Genomic DNA, 24,047 nt, shown 5'->3' on the forward strand with positions numbered 1-24,047 from the left:
AAAGGAGGAAACTCTCCTCCACAATGAAGCTCATTTCGTGAAATGTTAGAAAGCAAGAGCATTATGCACAACATTAATAAAGGAAAGTAGACTCAAAGAAATATTTTTTCAGTGGTTTTTTCTGCAATTAATATTATAAATGTGCGTTCAACTGTGGCAAGGAGGGTGTTTCCACTGAAATCCGTTACTGTCATATTACAATACCTGTACCAAGAACATCTGGTGTAGACCGTTTCAGTGACTGGATCCCTTCTTTATAAGTGAATATTTCATACTTACAATACTTCATTGATGAATGCTGGCTTGGCATGGAACAAATTATATTAGAAATCCAGCAAAGTATATTTTCTTTTCTGGATTTACTCACATATTATTACGTACCAGTCTAGTCACGTAGGAGTGCTCAGTTCAAAATTTGTTATCTTTTAAAATCATTTTTACGTTGTCTTAAAATTGACATATGATAATTGCAACAATGGGCCTTTCATGAAAAAGAAATCACCATTAAAAGATATTATAAATGTTTATTCATACAAATTTTCAAAATTCACTACATAATGGTTATAACATGATATCTATTAAACTGTATAGTCTGAATTCATAATAACATTTCTATATATCTATCTATACATATATAATACTGACCAGACCTACCGCAAAAATGACCTGTTTAATACAATTATTTGATAATCTACTGAATACTTTAGAGAAAATGATTTCAACATTTTAAGCCCAAAGTTGGCAGAGGAAAGTAAACATAAGGGCATCATGATCAGAGTGACCATTGTACCTAGCACACCATATATATATAGAAACCCCAATTAAAGTTAAAAAGCTTGAAAGTTGTTACCAATTTAAAATAATCATATTTGCACTTAAAACGAGCAAAATGGTTGCTTATATTTTACCTATCAGTATTGTATTTGCCCTATACACAAATGGCATGTGATGAATAAGAACTTAACGATGCTTTATAGAAGCATGTTAGGATTATCTGTCGTATCAAGAATATATTCCATATTTGCTGGCTCTCTCTCCCAATGTAACATTTGATTAACTGATACACATGTATAACATGGCACTAAGACCATATAACACACAACTACATAATTACACAGTAGATGAAAAAATCTCTACACATAACATTTATATAATCTACAATTTTGAATTGAATTTGTGCTTGCATTACTTTTTACTTATAATAAACATTTACAACCCTCAGGTACTGACAGTTTTAATATTGTTGTCTTACCAAACCTGATGATAAAACAATGTTTCAAGTAAAAGTTATCAGAAAATCAGGCCGCAGTAAATCAGCTCCATGATATCATGGAGAGGCACCAATCAAAATTAAAGACAGAATCAGATTTTAAGGGAATGGCTACCAAGAAAAGGTGTCAAAATCCCTTGAACTTACTTTGCAAAAATTAAAAATTGGCTATTGAAGGGATTATTTAATATTCTGAGTATTCATTTCAAAAGTGCACATATTTTGTAGGCAGCAGAGTTATTTGATCAGCTCTCAGATTAAATTCCTCATTGAAAATTGTCTGTAACTGTTACATCCAAATACAGTGAAATTGTAAAACTTTATTTGCAAATGCTACCATAACAATGTAACGTTTGATAACCAAAATTAAAGCTGTTTGCAACATAACTATCAATTCTACACTTAAAAACTAGAATTTCAAAAATTTGAAGACAATCTTATCAACAGACAGGTAACTATTAAAACTGACTTTTGTTTCAATACAATTTACAGATCTGTTCACAAAATTAATCCTGCCATCCAGATTCCAGGGCCCATACATAGGATATGGCATACCTGGCAGGTTAATTGCCAATGCGCTATAAATACATCAATGCAAATTTAACCTCCCTAGAGTCACTATGTTAGTCTAATTAAGACTGATCTCCTAAAGGCTAAAGATACTTTTTTTGTATACACAAAATACAATAAACTGCTTGAATAAAATATTTTAATATATGATCTGCAATCTTCAAAGAAATCTGAAGTAAAATTCAAATAGAATTAAGAAAAAATACGGATAATTAACCCCACAACTTCAAACACCTTTTTGTGTTTTCGCAAGGAAGCAAATGGGGCACTAGTAGTTGGCATTTAAATGTTTCATTGAAAATATAACATAGAGAGTTCCTAATTCATTTGCCTTCCAAATAATCAGCTAACAGCCATGATAAACAATATGATTGTCAAAAATTAAAGGATGGCAAAAAGTTGATGGATAAGTATCTATTTGGTCCAGTTTGAGACCAGAGTTTGCATAACCAGGCAAATAAATACAAATGTTAAAATTACAGCAGTGGCTAGCATGAAACAGAGGGTCTGGACATATTACTGCAACATTTTAAGACCATGAGGTGAGCAAGAGGATTTAGAGTACAAAACTAGATAGTACAACTTAAATATGGTGAAAATATATTAAACGAAAAAAAAAATCAATTTGTGGAAGGACATTTTCTTTCATTTATTGGGGCTTGCAAAACTGCTGTGACTGTACCCCAGAAAATGTGACAATCGATATGATCAAAAAAAAAAAAAAAAAAAAAAAAAATGCATGCAAGCTTTTCCAACATAAATAAATACAATTATACAAGAAGTACAACATTCATTATATTATTTATTAACAAATCTTTTTTCCTACATATCTTTATGTTGTAAGGATGTATATTTAGAGCAGGTTTCCCATGGTTGATGATGCTGTTTCTCTTTCAGAACAATCTATTAGGTATGCTGCAATTGGGTGACATAAAATGGTCTAATAATTGCATTCAACTAATCTGAAAGTGACCTTAAATTGCATTGAATTGATCTGAAAGTGGTTATATCAAATGTATCAAATATTATTTAAAGGAAATACATGTTAAATTCAACAGGATACTCAAAGAAAATCTGTTTGTCCTGTATGAATATAAGATGGAGCATGCAGCAGTTTTGGGTCACAATCAAAATACCAGTAAATAATTTTGAACAAACTCGAGTTCTTTTGTACAACTATACATAAAATATTTCTAAATAATAACAGGGAAGGGGAAATAGGGAAGAAACTATAAACAAGACAGTGTTCCTTCACACAACATTTGGTAGCAACAACTAATTTGATCCTGGCTTTGTGTCCCCTGCACTACTGGCAGGAGTCTGTGGAGATTTCTTCATGGCACCCTGACCCCAGGGGCTGTGCTGCATCCCCGGGGAGTTCTGAAACTGTTGCTGCTGGCTGGATTGCTGTGACTGCTGCTGTTCTGTGTTTTCTTCACCACTATTTGGTTCAAACTGCTGATTTTCAAGACGGGTGATCAGCCTTTCATCCTCATCTCCAAATTCACCTCCCATCAGTGTAGGCTCACCCACAACCATCACATCCTAAAATTAAAGAAAGATAATCCATGGTTCTGCCAGCTTTAATAAAATTAATTTCCAGGAGTTTTCCAGGAGTTTTCAAGGACATAATTTTTTTTCCAGGAGTATGTTACACTGGACAATTATTATTTGTAAACCATCCAATATGAATATGTAAAAATATAACCAAGAATATTTGGCACAGCTAGAATTTATTAGTCTTATGAATCAATATATCATGCATTAAAGAGTCTAAATGTTCATGATGTATATTGCACTGTTGAAAAATAACAGTTTAATCTGTTATGAAAATGTAGTTAAACAGTCTGTTTTGCTTCTTGAATTGCTGAACTAAGTTTATAATTTTTCCACTGAAGAAGCCAAGGCTTTTTCAATATCAGTAATTTCTTTCTTTTTCTCCTCAGCTGTCTTGCGAAGGGAGTTTGCTTGGGTAACAAAGGAAATTTTCCTAGTTTTTTCAGCTTTTAAGAACAGACTGTCTGCAGCCTTGGTTAAATTGTCAATATCTTCCTGGATTCTTTTTTTCTTCTTTTTCAAATCATCAATCTCATCCAAGATGCACTTTCTCTTTTTCTGTAATTCTTCACTGTTTTTCTTCTCCCTTTCTGTTTGAAGAAACAGTTCATATTTCTGCCTTGATTGCTTGGCATACAGTATCAAGTCTTTGTTGATATTGACCTCAAATATTCCTCCAACCTTCGCCACATGGTCACAGACAATCCTTTGTGCAACCAGGGTTTGAGCTCTCATGTTCTCTACCTCCACGTCTTTGTTGACACTAAAACCCCTCTCCACTGAGGCTTGGCCATGAGACAATACTAAAAGATGTGTTACTAGCTTCAACAAATCTTTGAATCTGCCATCTGGGGTGGACATTGTTCTGTGAATCAATTCATCAATTCCATTTTGGCAGGCATGCTGTGAATCATACTGCTTGAATTCAGCAGATCCTATGACAGGGATTTCATCTAGAAACAAGAAGTATTGTTGTTGAAGTCTGTCACACTCATTCTCTTTCACAAGTTTATGGTTTAATAGAATTGACAGAGCTTTTTTGAAGCTGGAAATACACTTCTCCTTGTCTGCATCGGATGACATTTTGACAGGATTGAGGCAGGACAAATACCTTACCAAACTGTAACTCACAGGACATTTTTTGAGCAATTTTTCAACAACAGTAACTAGGAACATCTTGCACTCCATTCTGAACTCCATTAAACCTCTTTCACTGACTGCTCCTTTCTTAATCTTGCTTAGAGATCGATCCGTTGAAAATCCCAAATCCACTTTATTATAATCCAGGTGGATCTTGTTGTCAGTTACATCAATTCTGACTAGTTTTTCCTGATTTCTTGCTGTTTGCATCACGTCATCTTTGATGAATCTCTTCATTAGCAATCTTAGGATAGAACAGAGATCATCACTCAAATAGGGTATCATAGGTTTGTCTGTCTGATACCTAGTTAGAAATGGCTCTAGCTGCAAAGCGACAGATTTAAAAAAATTCATCTTCGCAAGAAACAGCTCATCCTTTGTACATTCGCTAACAACTTTGTACGAGATGTTTGTTGGCATCTTGAGATTTTTAGATTCGATTGCTTCGACATACTGTACTATGTTGTTCCATATCAGTAAAGCTCTGTCGCATACTGGAATATTCTCAAGCCATCTGTGTTTTACAAACTTCAGTGGCATGATGTTACTTGCAGTCACTCTGACATAGTCCTCAGCCCTAGCTGGCGAATCTTTGAACAGGTAGTACAGGGCTGAAAGACATGATGCTACATTCCAATCTGTGGACTCTGCTCCTGCTTTAAAACTGTTGTGGACTATATGTAAACCACATGACCCGATGTTGATGAGAGAGGATCCATAGTCATTTGCTACTTTCCTCGATATTGTGTCATAGAATTTCCAATTCACATTTGGTCCATCCATGCTAATCTGCAACATGTTCTTGATTGGTAGACCACTATTGAGAACACATTGACTAAAATGTGAGACCATGTCAACTGATGTAGCATGTCCTGAAAAAATAAAATAAAATATATAAGCTGTTTATTCAGAAATGATTAAATATGACTAAATAATTAAATCTTGTTATAATTATGAAATCATATATATATATATATATATATATATATATATATATATGCCCCATGTTTTTAATAAATTTTCACTGAAATACATCATTACGGCAAGTTAACCTTATGACAATAAAGTCTAGCATCTAATATATATATATATATATATACACACTATTATCATTATTATTGTATTAAGAGTGGAAAAGTTTAATTTCAAATGACACTTACCTAGAAATTCAGATGTGAAGTATCTTGTCACGACTCTATGGCACTCCTCACTCCAAAATCTCACATGTATATCCATCTGTTTCTTCTGCATCTTCTTATTCAGACTTTCATCAAACAAAATAACAAATGGCCCAGTTACACTTTCTTTCAGGAGTCTAGCGAAATATTCCCCCAATCCAAACACGCACAAGTAAGCAGATTTCTTTTCGCCACAAGTGAATTGTTGTGCAACCTTGCTGTTAGGGTCCATCCTCCTTAATAATTCACCAATGTTTTGTGAAGACCTGTACGACTGATGATCTGTGATTAATTTCAATGTCCACAGAATCTCTGCTTTGACAACATCGTCTTTTGAAACGAACGTGTCCAACGTAGCGTACTTGCTTGATGCCGACATTGTGGTACATGAAGACTTGCTTGATGCTGACGTAGTGGTACATGTAGGCGTGAGTGTAGTACAACTATTTCCAGGTGATTTCATAGTATTTCCCCATAACGAACTCAGCGATAACTGTCCACAGGAATTCAAGTTTGTCAATCTCATATTTTCGCGGTGTTTCATACCTCTAGCATGAGATTTCAGTGAAGAAACACCCATGTTCGATATATCAAATGTAGAGAAGCAAACTGAACAGCTAGCTCTTTTCTTGTCATTCGGCACACGTTTCACCCACTGTTTGAATTCCGGGTCGTGTTCCCACGCAAGGTTAAATACACAAATACCTTTTGTTGTTGACATGCTTGGTTAATCATTCACAGAGCCACTCGTCTCGCACCGTGCGCATGCTGGGCCACACGTGTTCGATGCCGAACAGTCGATGTTAAATCAACAGTGATTGGCTAAAACGACTCTATCACTGCTTCGCGGAAACAGCCGAATTGCTCGATGCTCAACAAACACAATAACACGAAATACTACTCTGCGTCTTTCACGTAAACCAACTAGAAAACTACCGAATAGACGTAATAATTTTCAAATTTCAAGGATTTCTCCAGGACTACTTTAAAGATTTAAGGACTATTCAAGGAGCACAAGCAAATTCCAGGATATTCCAGGATTTTATCTAAATTCCAGGATTTTCCAGATTTGTGCGAACCATGTAATCACAAGTATGTGTAGGAAAGAGCTGTCCAATCCCTGTACAAAGGGACAGTAGTAGTTAAGTTAAATGCACTTGCACATAGGTATGGAAGGGAGACAAGATTCATTTCAAAACCCAATGACCATTAATGCAGTAGACAAGTAACTGATGATCTTAAATTTTTAATTAACACATTTAGGATATTAGAAATTTCCTAACCGTTGCTCCCATATTAAATCCTTGTGGAGCTGGTGAACGGTTCTTCTTGCTGGCTGGAGGCGTAGTGCTTTGGGGATTGTTTCCACTATTTACAGAAGAATTGGTACTGGCAGAACCTTTCCTTTTTCTTCGTTTTTGTGTCTGTCGATTGGTGTCTGAAAAATATTGTATTGCAGTAGCAGCATATTTTCAGCAAATGTGTTGAATATTAAGAAGGTCTCCTTATGATCACTCAGTGAATACTGCATACAACTTAAGAACAAAAACAAAACAGTGCTTCAGTACTTGAAACATTTAAAACATCAAATGGCAGCCATTCTGAATCTTTAGGCAAGAGTTGCTCTTGCTAATGGTGCACATCTAGCTTTGTATAGCCAAGTTCATTTTCAGAAAGTTGACAGTCTTGGAGATGTATACCATTTTAATAAAATAAACTTAAACAGATTGGGCTATTACCCTCATAAAAATCTTATTTGAGATGGTTTTGCCTTATCATTTTATGAACTCCCCAACTAAATCAGTTTCTAGATTATTTGTAAAAGCCAAGGGTAAATTCTAATACATGAAACTATGAGGACAAATTGAACAGGGGATCGATTTTTGACACCATTCCTTTTATCAAAAGAACTGACCCAAGCATAAGAAAATAGTCCCAATTTTTCCATTTCTGCCAATCTGCACTAAAATGGTATATAAAAACTGACAACTTGCGTAAAAGTAAATAAATCATACTCACCACCAAATTTTGCAGATCTTTTACCACCTACATTGTCTACAAAAAGCATTAAGTATTTTGTCACAATCATATTAAAATCCCAAAGATTTACAGGTTGTTAGTTGAAAATCATTGTAAATGATATACACTGTAGCACAATGTAGACCTTTTACCATTTTATTAGTAAGGAAAGTAAGGGTTATTGGAACAGGTGATTGTATTTTCAAGCCTGCAGCAGCTACTAAAAGGACACATCATCTTGTTTCCCAGGTCGGTCTTTTCATCTGAGAAAGTGCTTTCAAGTTCATTTTGACATACACTAATTAAAACAAATGATGTGTCCAATTATGCAAATCTATGTGCAGTATGTAATACAACTAATGTTAAGTATGCAAATTCAGATAAGAGATCATGAAGAGACCCTTCCAAAGCTAAAACACAACATCAAATCCTGTCAATTAAGACATCAAATATTTTTATCACAATATTTAGGTCTTTAATTTTCTGGCATAAATTAACAATTACTTGTTGCACATTTCTGATGACAAACTTTTCAATGCTTGCGGCATTTCACATAATTCATAAAACATCCAAATAATAACAATCTTTAACAAATCCAACACATATTGTAGAACCTAAAAGCAGATGAAGAAAGATGAAGACAACCATACAACTATTCAAGAATCTAAAGCAGAGAGTCACACACCGACATTGAAGCTGACTTACTTGTGTTGCCTGGAGGGGCCACCATTCGCTGCCACTTCTGAAACAGCGTCGTTTTGAGACAGTCTCTTGGATTTAATCCATAGGCCTTGTGTCTGGACATCAGCTCCTGCATTGGTTCTAGAATCACACACAGCTACAAAAAAAAAAAAGAACATTTACATTTGCAAATTTGGTTTAATGGTGCAAAAAATATGAAATGAACTTATATCATGGATAAAACAAAACAATGACAATCATAAGATTGCAGAGGCAAGTGTCAAGTTTGGCAAATTGTCTTTATTTTTGACTTCAAATTTAGGTAAAAAGAAACCTTTTAAATGAAATTTTTGCTAAGTGATCAGAATAATAAGTCAAAACAAACTCTAAGTATGGGCTACTTTGTTTCCTCTGTAATAAAGTTAAATGCTGACACGTGATGTTGAAAGAAACAGACAAAAATAGTTAAATGGCTATTTGACGTCTTCTGGTCCCAAGATAATATAGGGCACCAATGAACATAGAATAATATGTCAATCCAGTTAAACTACTCATGGTTTTACTGTGTCCAATTGTGAATTCAACCACTGAATTTAATTACAAAGAAAATGAGTGCTTTTAACCAAAATATGCTCTGAACATTTTTACCCTGAGGAAGTTTAGAGTGTAGTTAGTGAGTCCCTGCCGAGTGATGTTCTTTGACAACTGCTCTACCATAGCTGGATCTTGCTATAAAATTAAATGATAACATTCCATTTACATTTTCTTTCATTTTGTATATCTGATTAATCACACAGAATTTCTGATTCATAGTTAGGTATACTTTGCCACCAAAACACTGCAATAAGTCATTTCATTACACTACATGGTCCCATACAAATAATGCAAAGATCACTAGCATAAGCATACATCAACAACAAAGTTAGTTCTCAGTATTCTCCCTGCTATTAATTCTGCGTACCTGCATAGCAATCACACTGCGAGGTATCAGCTCCCTGTGCTGCCTTATTTGAAAGTGCCATGAGCGGATTCTCATCATGTCATCAAATGTGAACTCAAGAATTAAGCGACCTTCTGTTATCACCTGAAGAAATAAACAACAGTGTAGTCAGTGCTATTAAAAGATGAAAAATAACTGGTTAGAGAAAAACAGTGGTATGGACGATCAAAATAACAAGAAGTGTCACTTTTAATATAACATGATACATTTATCCCTTATTTACCCATTTTTTCTCCAATGGTGAGTAATTCTGCAGGTCAACATCCTGTAAGATGGTATTCAATACCAGTAATCTAATTATCTCCTAACTGGGCCAAACATGCTGGTGAATAAAGCAAAAAATATCACCAACTGTAAACAGTCAAGATACTCTTAACCATAAACCTCAACAGCTCTTACCTTTGTAAACATAGGCTTTCCATGGTGTGTGACCATCATAGCCTGATCACAATCCAGAGTTATAGATGTGTTATGGAATGATTCTTTAGAATGCTTGAGGATAAAGTACAGATCTGTCACACCACCTTCAAATATGCTGCGGAAGTACCGAGGGATGAGCACTCTTCCTATTGCTACAATATTATGTAACATAAATATATCAGAACATGATGACTTTTCAGTGTACTTTTATATAGCGAGTAAATACTAGGATGTCAGACTTTTCATGTTTGGCTAAACAAAACACAACCTGTTTTGTTTGCTAGTTTGCTTACAGGACTCTAAATACGATTTGGCTGATATTACTTTCACAGGTATTTGGCACAAACAATAGTCATTCTGGACTTGGATCAGTTCAACATTTCATTCACAGTGATGAAGATGGATTTTTGGCACATTTTCAACATCTATTGCATAATGCTCAACTAAACTTCACTTTTTTCATTCATAAAAAAATGATCTATATTAACCTATGCACTATTCTATATTCTTTTTTCCAAAATTTCTGTCTAAAATAAAATATATAATTGCAATCTATCACCATTATAAGCCTGTTTAAAATAATCACAGATTTGGATGTACACTTTACATGAAATGCAGTTTGCATGTTGTTACTATGGTATCTACAAGCTGAAGTTTTCATCAATCACAACACTCTCTTTGTTGTGATAGTAAATTCTCCTTAGTCTTAAATATCCAGTGTTAAAAAAATGTAAAACCTAAAATAATGTGTTATATAGTGGGGAACAGAAGCATAGAGGGGGATTACTTTTAAGTGCCATCAAAATCCATTTTAAGATTGTATTTAAGGCCAATAATTAACCCAAACCAGTTTGCTCTAAGGCATAAAACCTTCTAAAAAGCAAGATTTTAAAAATATGTGGGTCAAATTCAACTGCGCAATGAAGAACCCCATTCTTTCTTCTGGTTTAAGCCTTTTAATTAATCCTGGGAAACAATAGGTCCACTTTGTGAATGCAGACTTCAATATGAAGCTTGCACAACCTTAGTTTGCTCCCATTGATTTATTGATCCTTGGAATCTAAACTCTGACATTCACCAGGAGGCCATGCTCCTTCAAATCCAGCTTGCTAGTTTATAACATTGTGGCACAGTTATATAGTTGAGATGGAAAAGTGAACTGAATAACTTAACTCATAAAAACAACAATGTGCATACTATTTTAACAGATCTGCAATGGTATTCATTTTGCCTTTCATTCCCCAAAAAGACCTAAGAATTGTACAAGAATCTTGTGTTCCAAACTGAAATGACTTTTTTATGAATCATTTAAGATTTTTAAACATAGAATAAAACAAGCAGGTAGATGAACATTGCAATGGGAAATCTGTTGTTTTTTTAAATAATAATTAAAATGGGGGAGGGGGGGGGGGGAGGGACGTCAATTTTTCTTACTATAGATCTAAGGAATTATATTACATCATTTATCTCAAAACAGAGCCAGCAGAGCCATAATGAACACGCAAGTGTTAGTACACACGCTGCAGTGCATATGAGGCCAGGAGATTTAGCAACTTAGGAAGCACGGCATTATATTCTATATCTTCTGGTAATACACATAATTTAATTGGCTCTAAATCCAATGCTGAAAGTAAATACCCCCATGTTTTACTTTAAAAAAAAGCTTCTTTAGATCAAAAACAACGAGACTGCAAATTATAGAGTTTTGAAGTAATCAGTATTTCCTTTTAACACTTACTGTATCTCTTTGGTCCATCTTCCAAACAAAAAGATAATGTGAGAGTTGCATCATCTTCAAAAAATTCTGTAGCAAATGCATCCCACCACAAGTTTTCACTTTCCTGAAAAAAGAAATACCAAAATATAATTGATATGAAACTTATTTTCACAGATGACAAGGATACATAAATATTGCACAAATCATTCTCCAAGTTCAGTGAATAGGACTGAAAATTTATATTCAACTCATAAGTTGCCCTACCTTTAAACCATATTTTTAAATAGTTCAAACAAACAAACAAGATAAATAAATAATAACATTTAATAATAAAAAAAAATTAGGGAATTTTTTTAAATGTACAGATAAAACATATCACTAAAAGGACTGCATAAACAGATAACAAAGTAATTTTAGACCCCATTCCCATACCTAGATTAATCTAGCAGGATCGGCCCATCTCTGAAGGGATTCTCGCCAAATTGCATTCAGCTTAAGCACCTTAGATGTCTGGCATGCCAACTGAAGCTGTTAGGGGCTAATTAACTGATGTTTAGCAGCTTCAGTAGGCATGCCAGACATCTAAGCCGCTTAAGCTGAATGCAATTCTCGGAGATGGGTCAATCCTGCTAGATCGATCTAGGTGTGGGAATGGGGTCTTAGATACCACATGCTGGCAACTAAACCATTACAATGTTAGCACCATTTATTTCCATCTTGTTCTCACAGGGGAAAATTATAACAAATTTTTATGAAGAAAATCTCTCCCTCTATAAAATAAGTATAGGTGGTTATAAATAAGTTCTAAAGGTGACCCTACTCCACCCTCCATACAGGTGATCTGCATTAACTCTACTCAGCAGCCTTGTTACCTCTGGAAACCTTCCAGTTGGCTCTTGGCTTGATACCTTGCCATATTCATTTGATTTGTTAATGCACATATACTAGTGTAGGAAGTTTATTGAAGTGGTCAGACAGTTCCCTCCTTCAACCTTATTTGTAATCTTTTATTGTTATATTGCATGTAATGACCAAATGTCAATAAATAAATAAAAGAATGTAGTTCCATCTAAATTTTCAGCCAACTGAAAACAATATTGTTTGTCACAGGCATTTTTATGATGTTTTTAAAGAAAGTCATGCATCAAAAAGCACTAGACAGTAAGCCATAATTCCATTCATATAATAGTCATTCAAAAGTTAAAAAAAAAAAGAGATATGACCTGAATCCGATGAAAGTTGATACATATTTAAAACATGCTAGTTTATCAGTCCCATGTCAAATCATCCTTTAACACAATCTTGAAAACTGAACAAGACCAGTTGCAAATGTATTGTGGATTGACTGTATTTGACACTTTTGCAACTTGAAAAATTCTCTTTTTTCGCCATTCAATATATATATATATATATATATATATATATATATATATATATATATATATATATATATATATATATATGCAGGTTTCTTTATTTGAAAAACAATGATTTGAGCAGGCTGCTAATAATGCACATGAACAAAAAAAGGTTTAAAAAATACACAATATCATAACTTGTGTTTCTCTACCCCTATACTGTATGTGAAACAGTTTAATGGATAAAGCTACCAGTGGAATGAATAATATCATCAACACAGTTCCTCATCTTGGAGGGGTTTACTCAAGGAGATACTTCTTAAATAACTGTCAAATTTTAATATTTAACTGAATCTAAAATTTATAATTTCATTAAAATTCCACATCCATGACCTCAGTGCTGATTAAAAATAAAGACCGAGTTTTTAATCAAAATTTTCATAAAATCATATCCAACTAAAAAGGGAATAAGGTTAATTTTGATTTTGAGAAGGCCCCAGGAATACAAAGTCAAAAATCAATACACAGGCTTGACGGCATTCTACCACTTTTTCACCATTCAGTGGTCAAGGAATAAAGTTTATGTTTACTGAGGTTCTAACTAGGACTCAAGATGATAAAACCATGGAAATTTTATTTTCATATAAAAATAATCAAAATCTTTCCTTTTTCTGGTTTCTACTTGTCTGTCACAGTGATAGCTTACTGATCAATATAGTTGTTAACATAAACTTAACTCTACAGAGGTTGGAAACAACATGCAAGGTAAATCAGTTTAAAAGAATTCTCGCTAACGTTTGAGGACTTTATATAGTTTACTCAACATAAAGTCAAGAAACTGATTAAATCAAGCAGGAGATCTAGTAAGTTTTGAACCCGAGGATGATCTGAACAAAAACCCAAAAGGTAAAGGTAATTTTTTGTCACTGTGCATGAAAACAAGCCCATTTCTCTTGTTAGCATGTTTAGCAAATGATATATACCTTATTATGGAAACCCATGACTAATAAACTGCAGCAAAGCTCACCTCTGTTCTCATCTGTAATCTCTTATTAAGTTCATAGATTCTGTACTCTGGCTGGCCCATGTACGGTGTGTGCCTCCTAGAAAACAGAAAAGTTGCAATTTCAAATGAGAAATTATACCACCATGTACAAACCTGTAACAGGCATCACTTCTTCACATAAATCTCCAAATTTCCAGGTAACCATTGGTTTCAATATCCATTCAATATCTTCAGCTTTATATTAGTTGAATTTGTTGTTCAAGCCTGAATGAAACTGCATTTCATTTTTATCTTTTTTTCTACTTCTGCGTATATACCAAACCCACTCTTGTTTCACGTTACACCATGATCTTGTACAAAAAGAAGGCTACCCTGTCCTCCTTTTCTTGTTTTACAAATACAAACAGCAGTGCCATCTTGCAGAAATAGGCAGTTGTAAGAGCTCAAAGAAAACACCGAAAGGTTTCTGACAAGGTGCTGGGGGCCCTCAACAGGAAGATTGCCCTTTATGGTTAAGGACCTGAAAAGTTGCTTTAAATGTCATACCAAGAATTGAGGGCCTACAACAGCCTAATGTTCAATAAGCTGACACCAAGTAACATTTGAATGAAAACAGAGCAAACACACTTTTGACCGGGTGGCAGATTAGACATGGTAACTGAAAACCTTGAAATTTCAACTGGTTCAAGAGAATTTAAGATGAAATCATCAAAAAATATCAAATGGAAGATGGGTATTTTAAAAATATTTGAAAATGCAACAATAATATTCAGCACTTTACGCCAGCCTTATAAATCAAGTTAGGATAAGGAAAATTACCTTTTATGTTTTAAGTACAAATATAGAAATATATACTAGTAATAAAGTAGGCAACTTCTTAAACATGTGCTTCCTTTTAAACAGAATCATAAGTAATGTATCTTAATTAAACAGCTGAGTTCAGCAAAAACTATGTCTGTGTTGAACTCAGCTGTTATTTAGTATGTTTTTTTTTTTGCTTTAGACAAATAGAAAATTTTTAATATCTTTATCACTCTACATACCCACTAAATAATTTTTAGATGTTGGCAAAAAAAAATGCATGTTTGTTTGAGTCTGCAATAATATAATAAAACACTGACACACCTTCAGGTCTGCATTCACTTAATTATGAACACACACACACACACACACACACACACACACACACTCTCTCTGAACGGCTGTGACAGGGCTTCAGACATTCAGCTTTCCTAAATTTAAGAAGGCATCCAGCATCATAGATTTACCTGTAATATGCAGATATTGGGGACGAATAGAAAGGGTCAGAATTCATAGCATGGTGGTTCATCATATTATTAGGAACATTGTTCATAATGTTATTGGGAACACTGTTCATCAGCATGCTGCCTCCACTCCCAAGGAATGTAGACTGAGGAGGAGGGTGAGGTGGGGGAGGATTAGGCTCCTTGTACATATCTGTCCTATACAGAGGTCCGTTCAATGGTGGCCCATTCATGTTATATGCCATTACTAGAAATTTTGTGAAATATCTTCAATACACAGCATCTCGCATCTTAGCTGCAGTATTCCTTGTCCCCAGACAGAATCTCAATTCCAGACACATACAAATAAATATAAAAATGACCCAGTTCCTGAAATCCTCAGCAGACGCACACTGTCACCTTTCTTAGTACTGACTGCACTGAAGGCTTTCAGGTGGTATGCAGTACCTGCATGGGAATTGCAACACAAACTAGTAAAGCACTAGATACACTGATGTCAATAATGTATGGCCAGAGGTGTCCATGGGTTGTGGTTAACCTGTCCCTTTTCAGAACTGGTATAACTATTTGGTAGCACACTCGATGTCTGTTGTATCATACTTATACCACTGCCTATAGTCAGTCACTAAGCTGTCCCCCTCCTTACACACTATCCTCTTGAATATGGGAATCAACATGTGTAGCTTGACTAGCAGTAGCTCTGGTGGCCAGCAGCAATGTGAATCAGTATCAGTCATCATTTCCAGAAGGCAAAATTAGCATACAGTCTGCCATTATGCAGGACCTACATTGCAGATATTTTAACCTGCCTGCTGAATATTTCAATGTCCCAGATTTCAGCTTGCCAGTTTTCAACCTAGACTCCCAGACTCTAGTAAACTGCACAGCTCTCTCATTATGTTGGCTACAGTACGGCACTGGCTGTGGAAAGACAAACTATCTATAATTCTATTGATTACAGAATAAAGGTCTAACCAGTGACTTGGACAGTAAAATCAGGTATATGACAAAAGATCAAATTCTCTGTAGACTGTTTTCAGCAGAACCACATAAATCAAATTATACAAATCCAATAAGAGAAACTTTCCGTCCTTGAAAAAAGGTTCAGTCGACATTTCAGAGGAATTACCTTAACCTGGCCTGTATGCATGTGCACTAGTAGATGCAGCACCTATTTTTAGATTGCAATATGATCCATCAAGTGAAATGACATAAATTATTCAATATGGGACCAGAGGGAACGTTCCAATGAACACATATTTGTTTAAAACCACAGTTTGGTAGTTCACTGTCTCTGCAACCAACCAGACTTGTATTTGGTAGTTATTTGTGGTGAAGTTAACCAATATTGACAACTGTAGCTAATGCAAGCCACATTCCTGTACCCACAAACATGTTCTAGCATATTATTTAAGCTCCATGAAAGTTTCCCTCTTAAGAAAATAACTTAAAAAGAAAAAAAAAAGCAAAACATTGTTCACATCACCTTTGATCCATTTTGTACATTGAGATAGTTAATTATTTTTAAATTAAGTCTTCATGAACTAAAAGGTTCACAATGGCACATCTGAGTTAAATATGAATGCTCAGCAGTTCGTTCAAGTTTCTTATATCAGATGCCTGATGTTGTTTTTCAAGATGTCAAAAATTTGCACATCAGAATAGTATTTGAAGAGTGAAATGCTTGTCACTGAACGTTTAAGGGGAACATGAACTGCAAAAAAGGTGTCATATTGTTGGTAGTCATTTTTATTTGGTCATTTCTACCGATGCATGTTTGCCACTGAATTTGAAATAATCTTATTTATTTGGATTTTTTTAAAGATGTGAAAGTGGTATTCTTGTTACAATTTCCACAGCTATAAAATTCCATGTTTGCTTCTAAAAGGTAATAAAAAAGAAGATTCCACTGATTTATTCTTTAATGTACGTATCAATTAATCTATCCAGTTTCACTAAACTTTTTAAAAATCAATCCTGTCCCTCATAATTCAAGGACCTGATTTCCAAGAAATAAAATGCACCTGCAGAAAGTTAATCAAATAAAAAATCTGAGTGAGAAATAAGACACCCATAATATTAAGATGGTTGCATACAGCAGCATAATGTTATACCTTGTCGTAAAAAGACATGGTGCATGTCAGTCTAGTTATAATATGAATTCCAGCTTTTTTAAGCATACTATTAAGTAACTGCATCTGGTGAATTATACAGGACCTAGAACTTTGACAGAAAATAGGAAGGGCAGACCTTCACCAAGGAAAAAAGAAAGGCAAATTGTTTAAAAAATATTAGGTGACCCAAGATTCAGCTGGAATTTTCCTTTTTGAACAACTGGCTAACATTAAATATTGCAAATAAATATTATTATTATTATTATCAATGAAAATTACATTGGAATTATCGCGAGATATCTTTTCCACTAACAGGAACACAGTCCAACCTAGGGCAAACCAAGGACATAGAAAACATAACTTCCTTCACTGGAAAAGGAAACACCAGGGAATGAGTAATGAACATATCCCATTACATGATCTTCTTCTAAGTGCTTAAGTACTGATATTATGTTTAAATCCAGAAATGCTGAAAATAAAATAAGAATAAAGATGATAATAATAATGAAGTAAATATATTTAAATATACATATTATGTATGATTGCATTAACAATGCATATGGAGGATTGAAAAACAATCAGTGAAAAGATGTAAAATAACCATTAGCCCTGCTCACATTCAAATCTTATTGACAGTTAAGATGATGATGTCACCATTTCACATTCTATTTCAAAAATAAATACATGATCTTCTATTGGTAGAAACAACATAAAACTTTCAAAATTATCTGTGTACAATACCAATTAATCCTTCAAGGCTTGGATGTAGAAATCAGAATGTATTTGAATAAACTAGCTCCATGTGAAAATAATTAATATCAGTGCAAAAAATTTCAAATTTTAGGAGACATAAAAACTCACATTTACATACAGAACACCTTTTCTAGTCCTTTTTTATTACACATTCTATAAAATAACTATAACTTGATTTCAATTGTACACAATTATATACGAGTTACTCATTGTACAATTAAAAAAATTAAAAGGAATTATTTTCATCAACAATCAAGCTTTCTTATCTTGTAAGTCTACCATCTGAAGAAATACAATTCTCTTACCTAAAGCGCTCAATATTATAATCGAGTTCGACTGTCATCCGATCCTCAGACGTCATTGAGACAGGCATACAGGTTTAGACTTCCAACTAAACAGTGCTTCTACTTATATACCTGTATTTCTAATTAACAACAGGAAACCTTCGTAGGTGTAGTTAAAACATTACCCTACCAATTCGTAATTGTAACAAGAAAAAACACAATCAAACAAAAAATCCTTCTAAGGCAATAAAAGTCCAGTCTTGGTCACAGACATTCTATTCTTATGGACTGCAAATGTTCATACTACTTTGAAAAATATAAACTTTGAAATGGCACTCAAAGATGATAACACAGCCTTCTGCATTACCTGAGAAATCTTTATTTCCTTTTGTATTCAACTTGTTCAAACAAAGAGCAAATCTCAAATATAAGGGGAGAAGCTGCTTTACAATCTTGCAAGAGCAAAGTAATACAGATCTGCAAACATGTTAAACAGTCAATAGTGAGGAAGATGGGGAGACCAGAATCAGTAATTTTTAATTGTTAAAAGTTGCCTACAATTTGGGCAAAATTCACCCAGTTCTTAATGCCTATTCCCCTTTAAGTGTAACAAAAGTAACTGACATTATTACCCTCCATCAAACCAACCACAGATCAGACATGGTGGAGATATTGATTAAATCTAGGTTGCTATGACAACTACTTGACCAAGCTATTGAAACAATAAACCAACAGATGGCTTTGCAAGTATCTAGAAAAGCTTTTGTAATATAAAGCCTACATGGATATCACATTGAAAGTTTAGGTATATTTTCATCTTGGATGTCACCCATTCTAAATTAAATAAATCTGCAATTCTGCACATTTACCAATACATATGAGTACATATGTATATATGCTAGTAATCAAGTAATTGTACTGTCTATTTACACAGAGTCAAAGCATATATAGAACTGTTTATTTATGCCATGTTTCACATTCATCATCACTAAAATGAAATCTTACAGTATTTCATGCTCAAACTGTCTTTTCTCTTTAAAAAAATTATTTTACATGCTGCAATGCAGTGAACAGAATACGCAAAGAACACCCAAAGGCTCTTAATTTTAGGTCAACATTCCATCAGTGGAATGCCAACTTGTGTGTAACTGTTCAAGAATACTCCAAATGACATGTCTTTGTTTTCAATGTTTTTTAAAATTATACTCAAATACTATCTGTTGGCTTTCAAAATCCTGGGAGTTAGAGACATACCATGGCCCATAGGAGCCTAGACATGCATCTTTTAGACGCCCCTTAACATACGAAAACAACATGCACCGTGTCTATTTCGTATGTTATCAAGCCCTATAGCAGCGGAACTGATGTGGCCTATGCCGTATCCGTCTTTTACTACAGAGCTTCGAGACCCAAAAATGATATGACTGAGTCTGTTTCACCACATACTGAACTGCATAGATGCGAGATTCACACAACCCATGTCGCAGTTGTCTCTTTGAGCTTGAAATGGCTATATTATAAAATTTGAAATACACATGGTCATGTCTTGTTCATCATTCACTGAGACCCATAGATGCGAAATTGACCAGACCCACGCTGCATTTGTCTTATATTGTGCACCTTGTAAAACACGTAACTGACCTAAAGTCATGCTTATTTTGCTGGCTCCCTTAAATGCAAGATTGAATTTTATAACATAGCCATTTGAAGCTCAAAGATCCACAGTAAGAGACGAACGCGACATGGGTCGTGTCAATCTCGCATCTATGGAGTTCAGTAAGTGGCGAAACAGACTCAGTCATGTCATTTTTGGGGCTCAAAGCTCTGTAGAAAAAGACGAATGTGGTATGGGCCTTGTTAATTCCGCTGCTATAGGGCTTAATAACATACGAAATAGACACGGATTATGTCGTTTTCGCATGTAAAGGGGAGTCTAAAAGACGCACGCGTAGGCTCCTATGGGCCATGATATTTCACTTTCATCAAGGTTCAAGCACCTACAATACTCTAACCACCGGATTATGATAATCTGTCTTCAGACAGAGACCTACATTCATATACACTGCATAGTTCTCATGTCCACACACATTTTGTTAATGAATGAAGAATGTGTCATCTTGTCATCAACCAAATTTTAGCATTCAATGAAAACATAGTGTCTCTCCCAAAATAATGGAGTTTGTGACATGAGAGCATCAACATGCAGTACTATCATTTTGTGAAACCAGACCATGCTGTATAAAGTACAAAAAAGTTGAGCTCACTCCAGAATATAACATCTTCTATTACAGTCTACAATAATGAATAAATTGATTGTACACCTGTAATTATGCTGAAAGTATTTGGCCTTATTTGGGGTACAGAAGTCCAAAATGTGAATCCGTAATTTGGTCATCGTTTTATAGCGAGTCCAACCCAAGCTGGCCCAACCAACAAACCATCAATTCCCCAAAAAATTGTAAGCCATCCAGCTGTCTTTGAAAATATAAGCTGTCTTTTGAGGCTAGTGGCAGTCCAAATGCAGGCTCTCAGAGAAAAGCTTTGCTTATCAGAGAGCATCCTGAATCTTAAGGGATATTGAGTTACGGTTATGGAGATCTTGAAGAAAGGATATAACCCAAATATGAGATATCATAATGAAATATAATTATGGATGACACACACACACACACACACACACACGCGCACATACACACACACACACATACACGCACATACACACACTCACACCCTGCATGATTATGCATGCACTCCAGTACATAACCAAGAAGCTGGAAAACTTCAGTTTTAATTCATATTTACAGGTTATGTGCCTCCCCCCAACACACCCACACACACACACACACACACACACACACACAATTTTTTTTTTCTTTTTTTGCATTTCTTTCTAGTCACACAAGTGTGATCATCAACTGGCTAATATTTACTATGATACAAAATACAGAGACAATATTATAGATGGGTAACACGCGATGCATTTTTCCAAAATGTCATTGCTTTTTCCTCACTTATACAGGGATGATTGTCAATTTTACTCAATTTTTGGGCAAATACTAAATCAAGATACCAGTCCAGCAAAATGTTCACACCTTGTCTGGTTTTATTTTTATACCATCTCCTGTCATTGATTACTGACCATTCTCAAGTATTTATGTCTGTTCAGGAGATCCAATATTATTATTAAAAAAAAAAAAAAAAACAATCAGGGACACATTTATTCTGTAAGTGGACCATATTCAAACACAATCTGTGCACTTACACAAGGCCAGGGTTCCCATGGTCCATGGGCGGTGGGCCTGGCATGACTTGTGAGGGCATCCTGGGCCCAGGGAAGTAGTTGTCCAGTCTGATGATTGCAGGTGTGGTGGACTGCAGCAGGGAAGGAAGCAGCAAGGATCTAAAATTCAAAGGAGAAAAAATTATTTTTTTTCTTTCTTAAGAAAGTTTGACTGAATTCCCTGAGCTCTCTTCAGTGGGTAAAAGAGCACCATTTTCAATGAAAGCGAAGTATTGCACAGAAGAAAGAGAAAGTTGCTGAAAATTATTGTATACTGTTATCATCATGAAAAAGAAAATTAAACCATTGGCAGAAAGGTCCTTTTAAATAGCAAATATAAGATTTTTGATTTTTTTTAATGCAAAGTGCTATAATATTTATAAGGAGAGACTGAGCATACCTTATGAATTTTATAGCATGTGCTGCCACCTTTAGCCAGCACCAGAATCCATGAGCATTAGAGCCATTACAACATCTCCATGTTAACTTAGTAAAGTATCAGTTGTTTCATAAATAAATAATATATATACAAGTCATATGAAGAAAATGCTTTTTGAATGCTTTTCATTAAATGATTTACTGAAAAAGTCTGTTACAAATCCAGAAAGTTGCATCAGCAGATCTGAATTATTTGTAATCTTATTTTCAGTAAAATGATTTTTATTTGAATTTACAATGAACTCACATGTACACATAATGCATTCATTTCTGCTGACATTAAAACTTTACCCTACATACAAATCACTCCTGCCGCTCAATAAATATTCCATAATACTTTAAAGAAAACAACCATATAATCATCTCTTTTTATGTCAAATTCAGAGACAGGGACATGTCTGTAATTAATAATTTAAAACATGATCACCTGGCACATGAATCATACTCTACAATTTAAGATGCTGTTCATCTATTTTTGAGAATTTTATGTATTTATCGTTACAAATGTTTTTCAGATAAACAGCTTTGTCTGTACGGTAAATGTTTTAGGTTTACTAGTACTTTAATGTGGTTAGTTAAATCTAAATTATCTCAAATCTTCATCAACAGGCAACTTTTTTTTTTTGGATAATAACTACAGTATGTGTAATGGAGCTGAGAGCAAAATACAAAGATCATCATCATGTTTTAAAAGGAATCCAGATGCTGTGCAAATGTTGATTAAATGTATATTTTAGTCCCATTCTAACTAATCAACTACTAAAATGTAATATATTTTCTGATATGTACTATAAGAGCTAATGGATGAAAGATATATATATATATATATATATATATATATATATATATATATATATATATATATATAATGACAGCCAGCTAGCGACTCAGCTATGTGTCAAGGGCTTTCATATCTTTTGCTTACCTCTCACTTCTTCAAGTTGCAGTGAAGATATACATTGCTAAAATACCACTGAGTTTTTCCAAAGCACTGCTATGGTGCTGTGAAATCAACCTTAGTTGAAGACTGCTGCCAAGGGCTTGAACAGCGGAAATGGTGCCCACCTTCATCTTTTATGCATTAGCACATATAGTACATACGATGAGTAAGAAACTAAGCACATACAGTACATTTCAGAAATGTAAAAAGGAGTGTTTATGCATGAATTTTCATGTTAGCCTGACAAAAGAGGGAGGTTGAATAGTAGAATAGGCAGACTGAATCTATGCTTTGAAATTGCTAATACTCAGAATATGGAAGGATATCATGTCCAAGTTATCATATTGACAGTTTATACCTTCAGTTTTTCAATATGCAGAGCAAAACTTTTTTACTAGTAAGTGAACAGTTCTGGATACAATATAAGACTCAGGCATAGTCTGAACGATGTGTTTTATTTAGCATCATATAGACTAATTCAACGTCCATATTCATTTTCTGTTGTTTGACTCTATTTATCGTAAAACTAATGAAGCCAGGGCCGAAGAATTAAGTTTGTTCTGCACACACGTTGAGAAAACCGACTGGGCCCAGGGAGAAAAACGACTGGGCCCAGGGACAGGGCATCGTTGTATGACAGCAATCACTACAAATACATCTGCAAGCTACATATGAACCCCAGTATTTCACAGTACCTACCGATGCTCTGTCTCTGTTTATTTTGGCAGATTCGAAGCTGAATGAGGGTTCATAGGGATTATTGTGCAATATTACTGTGATCGTTTAATGCTTTATTGACTTTGTAAGATTCGTGCATATAAAGTAATTAGTTCAGTATTTAACACTTACCTTAGATCAGAATTAGCCTATACAGATCTGTGTCTGAAATAGAATATACTTCAACAAAGACAAATTGACATAGGAACTCTATTTGCCACCAAGAAGCCTTCGACGCATGATGGGATATACGGAGCTCATCTACTCTTATTACGAATGTTTCGAAAACAAATATCACGTTTTGATAAATAACTGGATCCAAGGTATTAATCAATTTCTG

The 24,047-nt window shown here is 34.5% G+C and overlaps 1 protein-coding gene across 3 annotated transcripts; it reads right to left on the minus strand.

Moving 5' to 3' along the window:
- Positions 1-504: 504 nt before the first annotated feature.
- LOC106173025 (LIM domain-binding protein 2) lies at positions 505-23,986 on the minus strand. 3 transcript variants are annotated; one of them, XM_013554004.2, is made up of 11 exons: positions 23,840-23,986; positions 21,595-21,732; positions 13,938-14,013; positions 11,574-11,676; positions 9,815-9,987; positions 9,377-9,499; positions 9,064-9,144; positions 8,440-8,572; positions 7,735-7,770; positions 6,999-7,153; positions 505-3,385 (listed from the first exon to the last, which is right to left on the minus strand). In XM_013554004.2, exons 2-11 carry the CDS (start codon positions 21,651-21,653, stop codon positions 3,116-3,118), a joined length of 1,209 nt encoding a protein of 402 aa, XP_013409458.1. In that variant the 5' UTR covers positions 21,654-21,732; positions 23,840-23,986; the 3' UTR covers positions 505-3,115. The 3 variants fall into 3 exon arrangements, with proteins under 3 accessions (XP_013409458.1, XP_013409456.1, XP_013409457.1); XM_013554002.2 differs by lacking the exons at positions 21,595-21,732; positions 23,840-23,986 and adding an exon at positions 15,185-16,046; XM_013554003.2 differs by lacking the exons at positions 7,735-7,770; positions 21,595-21,732; positions 23,840-23,986 and adding an exon at positions 15,185-16,056.
- Positions 23,987-24,047: the final 61 nt, after the last annotated feature.

The sequence above is a fragment of the Lingula anatina genome, chromosome 1 (assembly GCF_051362555.1).
Source record: "Lingula anatina isolate TDL-2025a chromosome 1, LinAna3.0, whole genome shotgun sequence".
Classification (NCBI taxonomy): Eukaryota; Metazoa; Brachiopoda; class Lingulata; order Lingulida; family Lingulidae; genus Lingula; species Lingula anatina.

What these genes read in the sequence shown, in the direction of transcription:
- LOC106173025 (XM_013554002.2), bottom strand. Translation starts at nt 15,426, where the DNA reads ATGGCATATAACATGAATGGGCCACCATTGAACGGACCTCTGTATAGG. An exon ending in CCAATATCTGCATATTACAG is followed by an intron (nt 14,014 to 15,184) that starts GTAAATCTATGA and finishes TCTGTTTTCTAG; the next exon opens with GAGGCACACACCGTACATGG. An exon ending in ACACTCTAAACTTCCTCAGG is followed by an intron (nt 8,573 to 9,063) that starts GTAAAAATGTTC and finishes TTTTTTTTGTAG; the next exon opens with CTGTGTGTGATTCTAGAACC.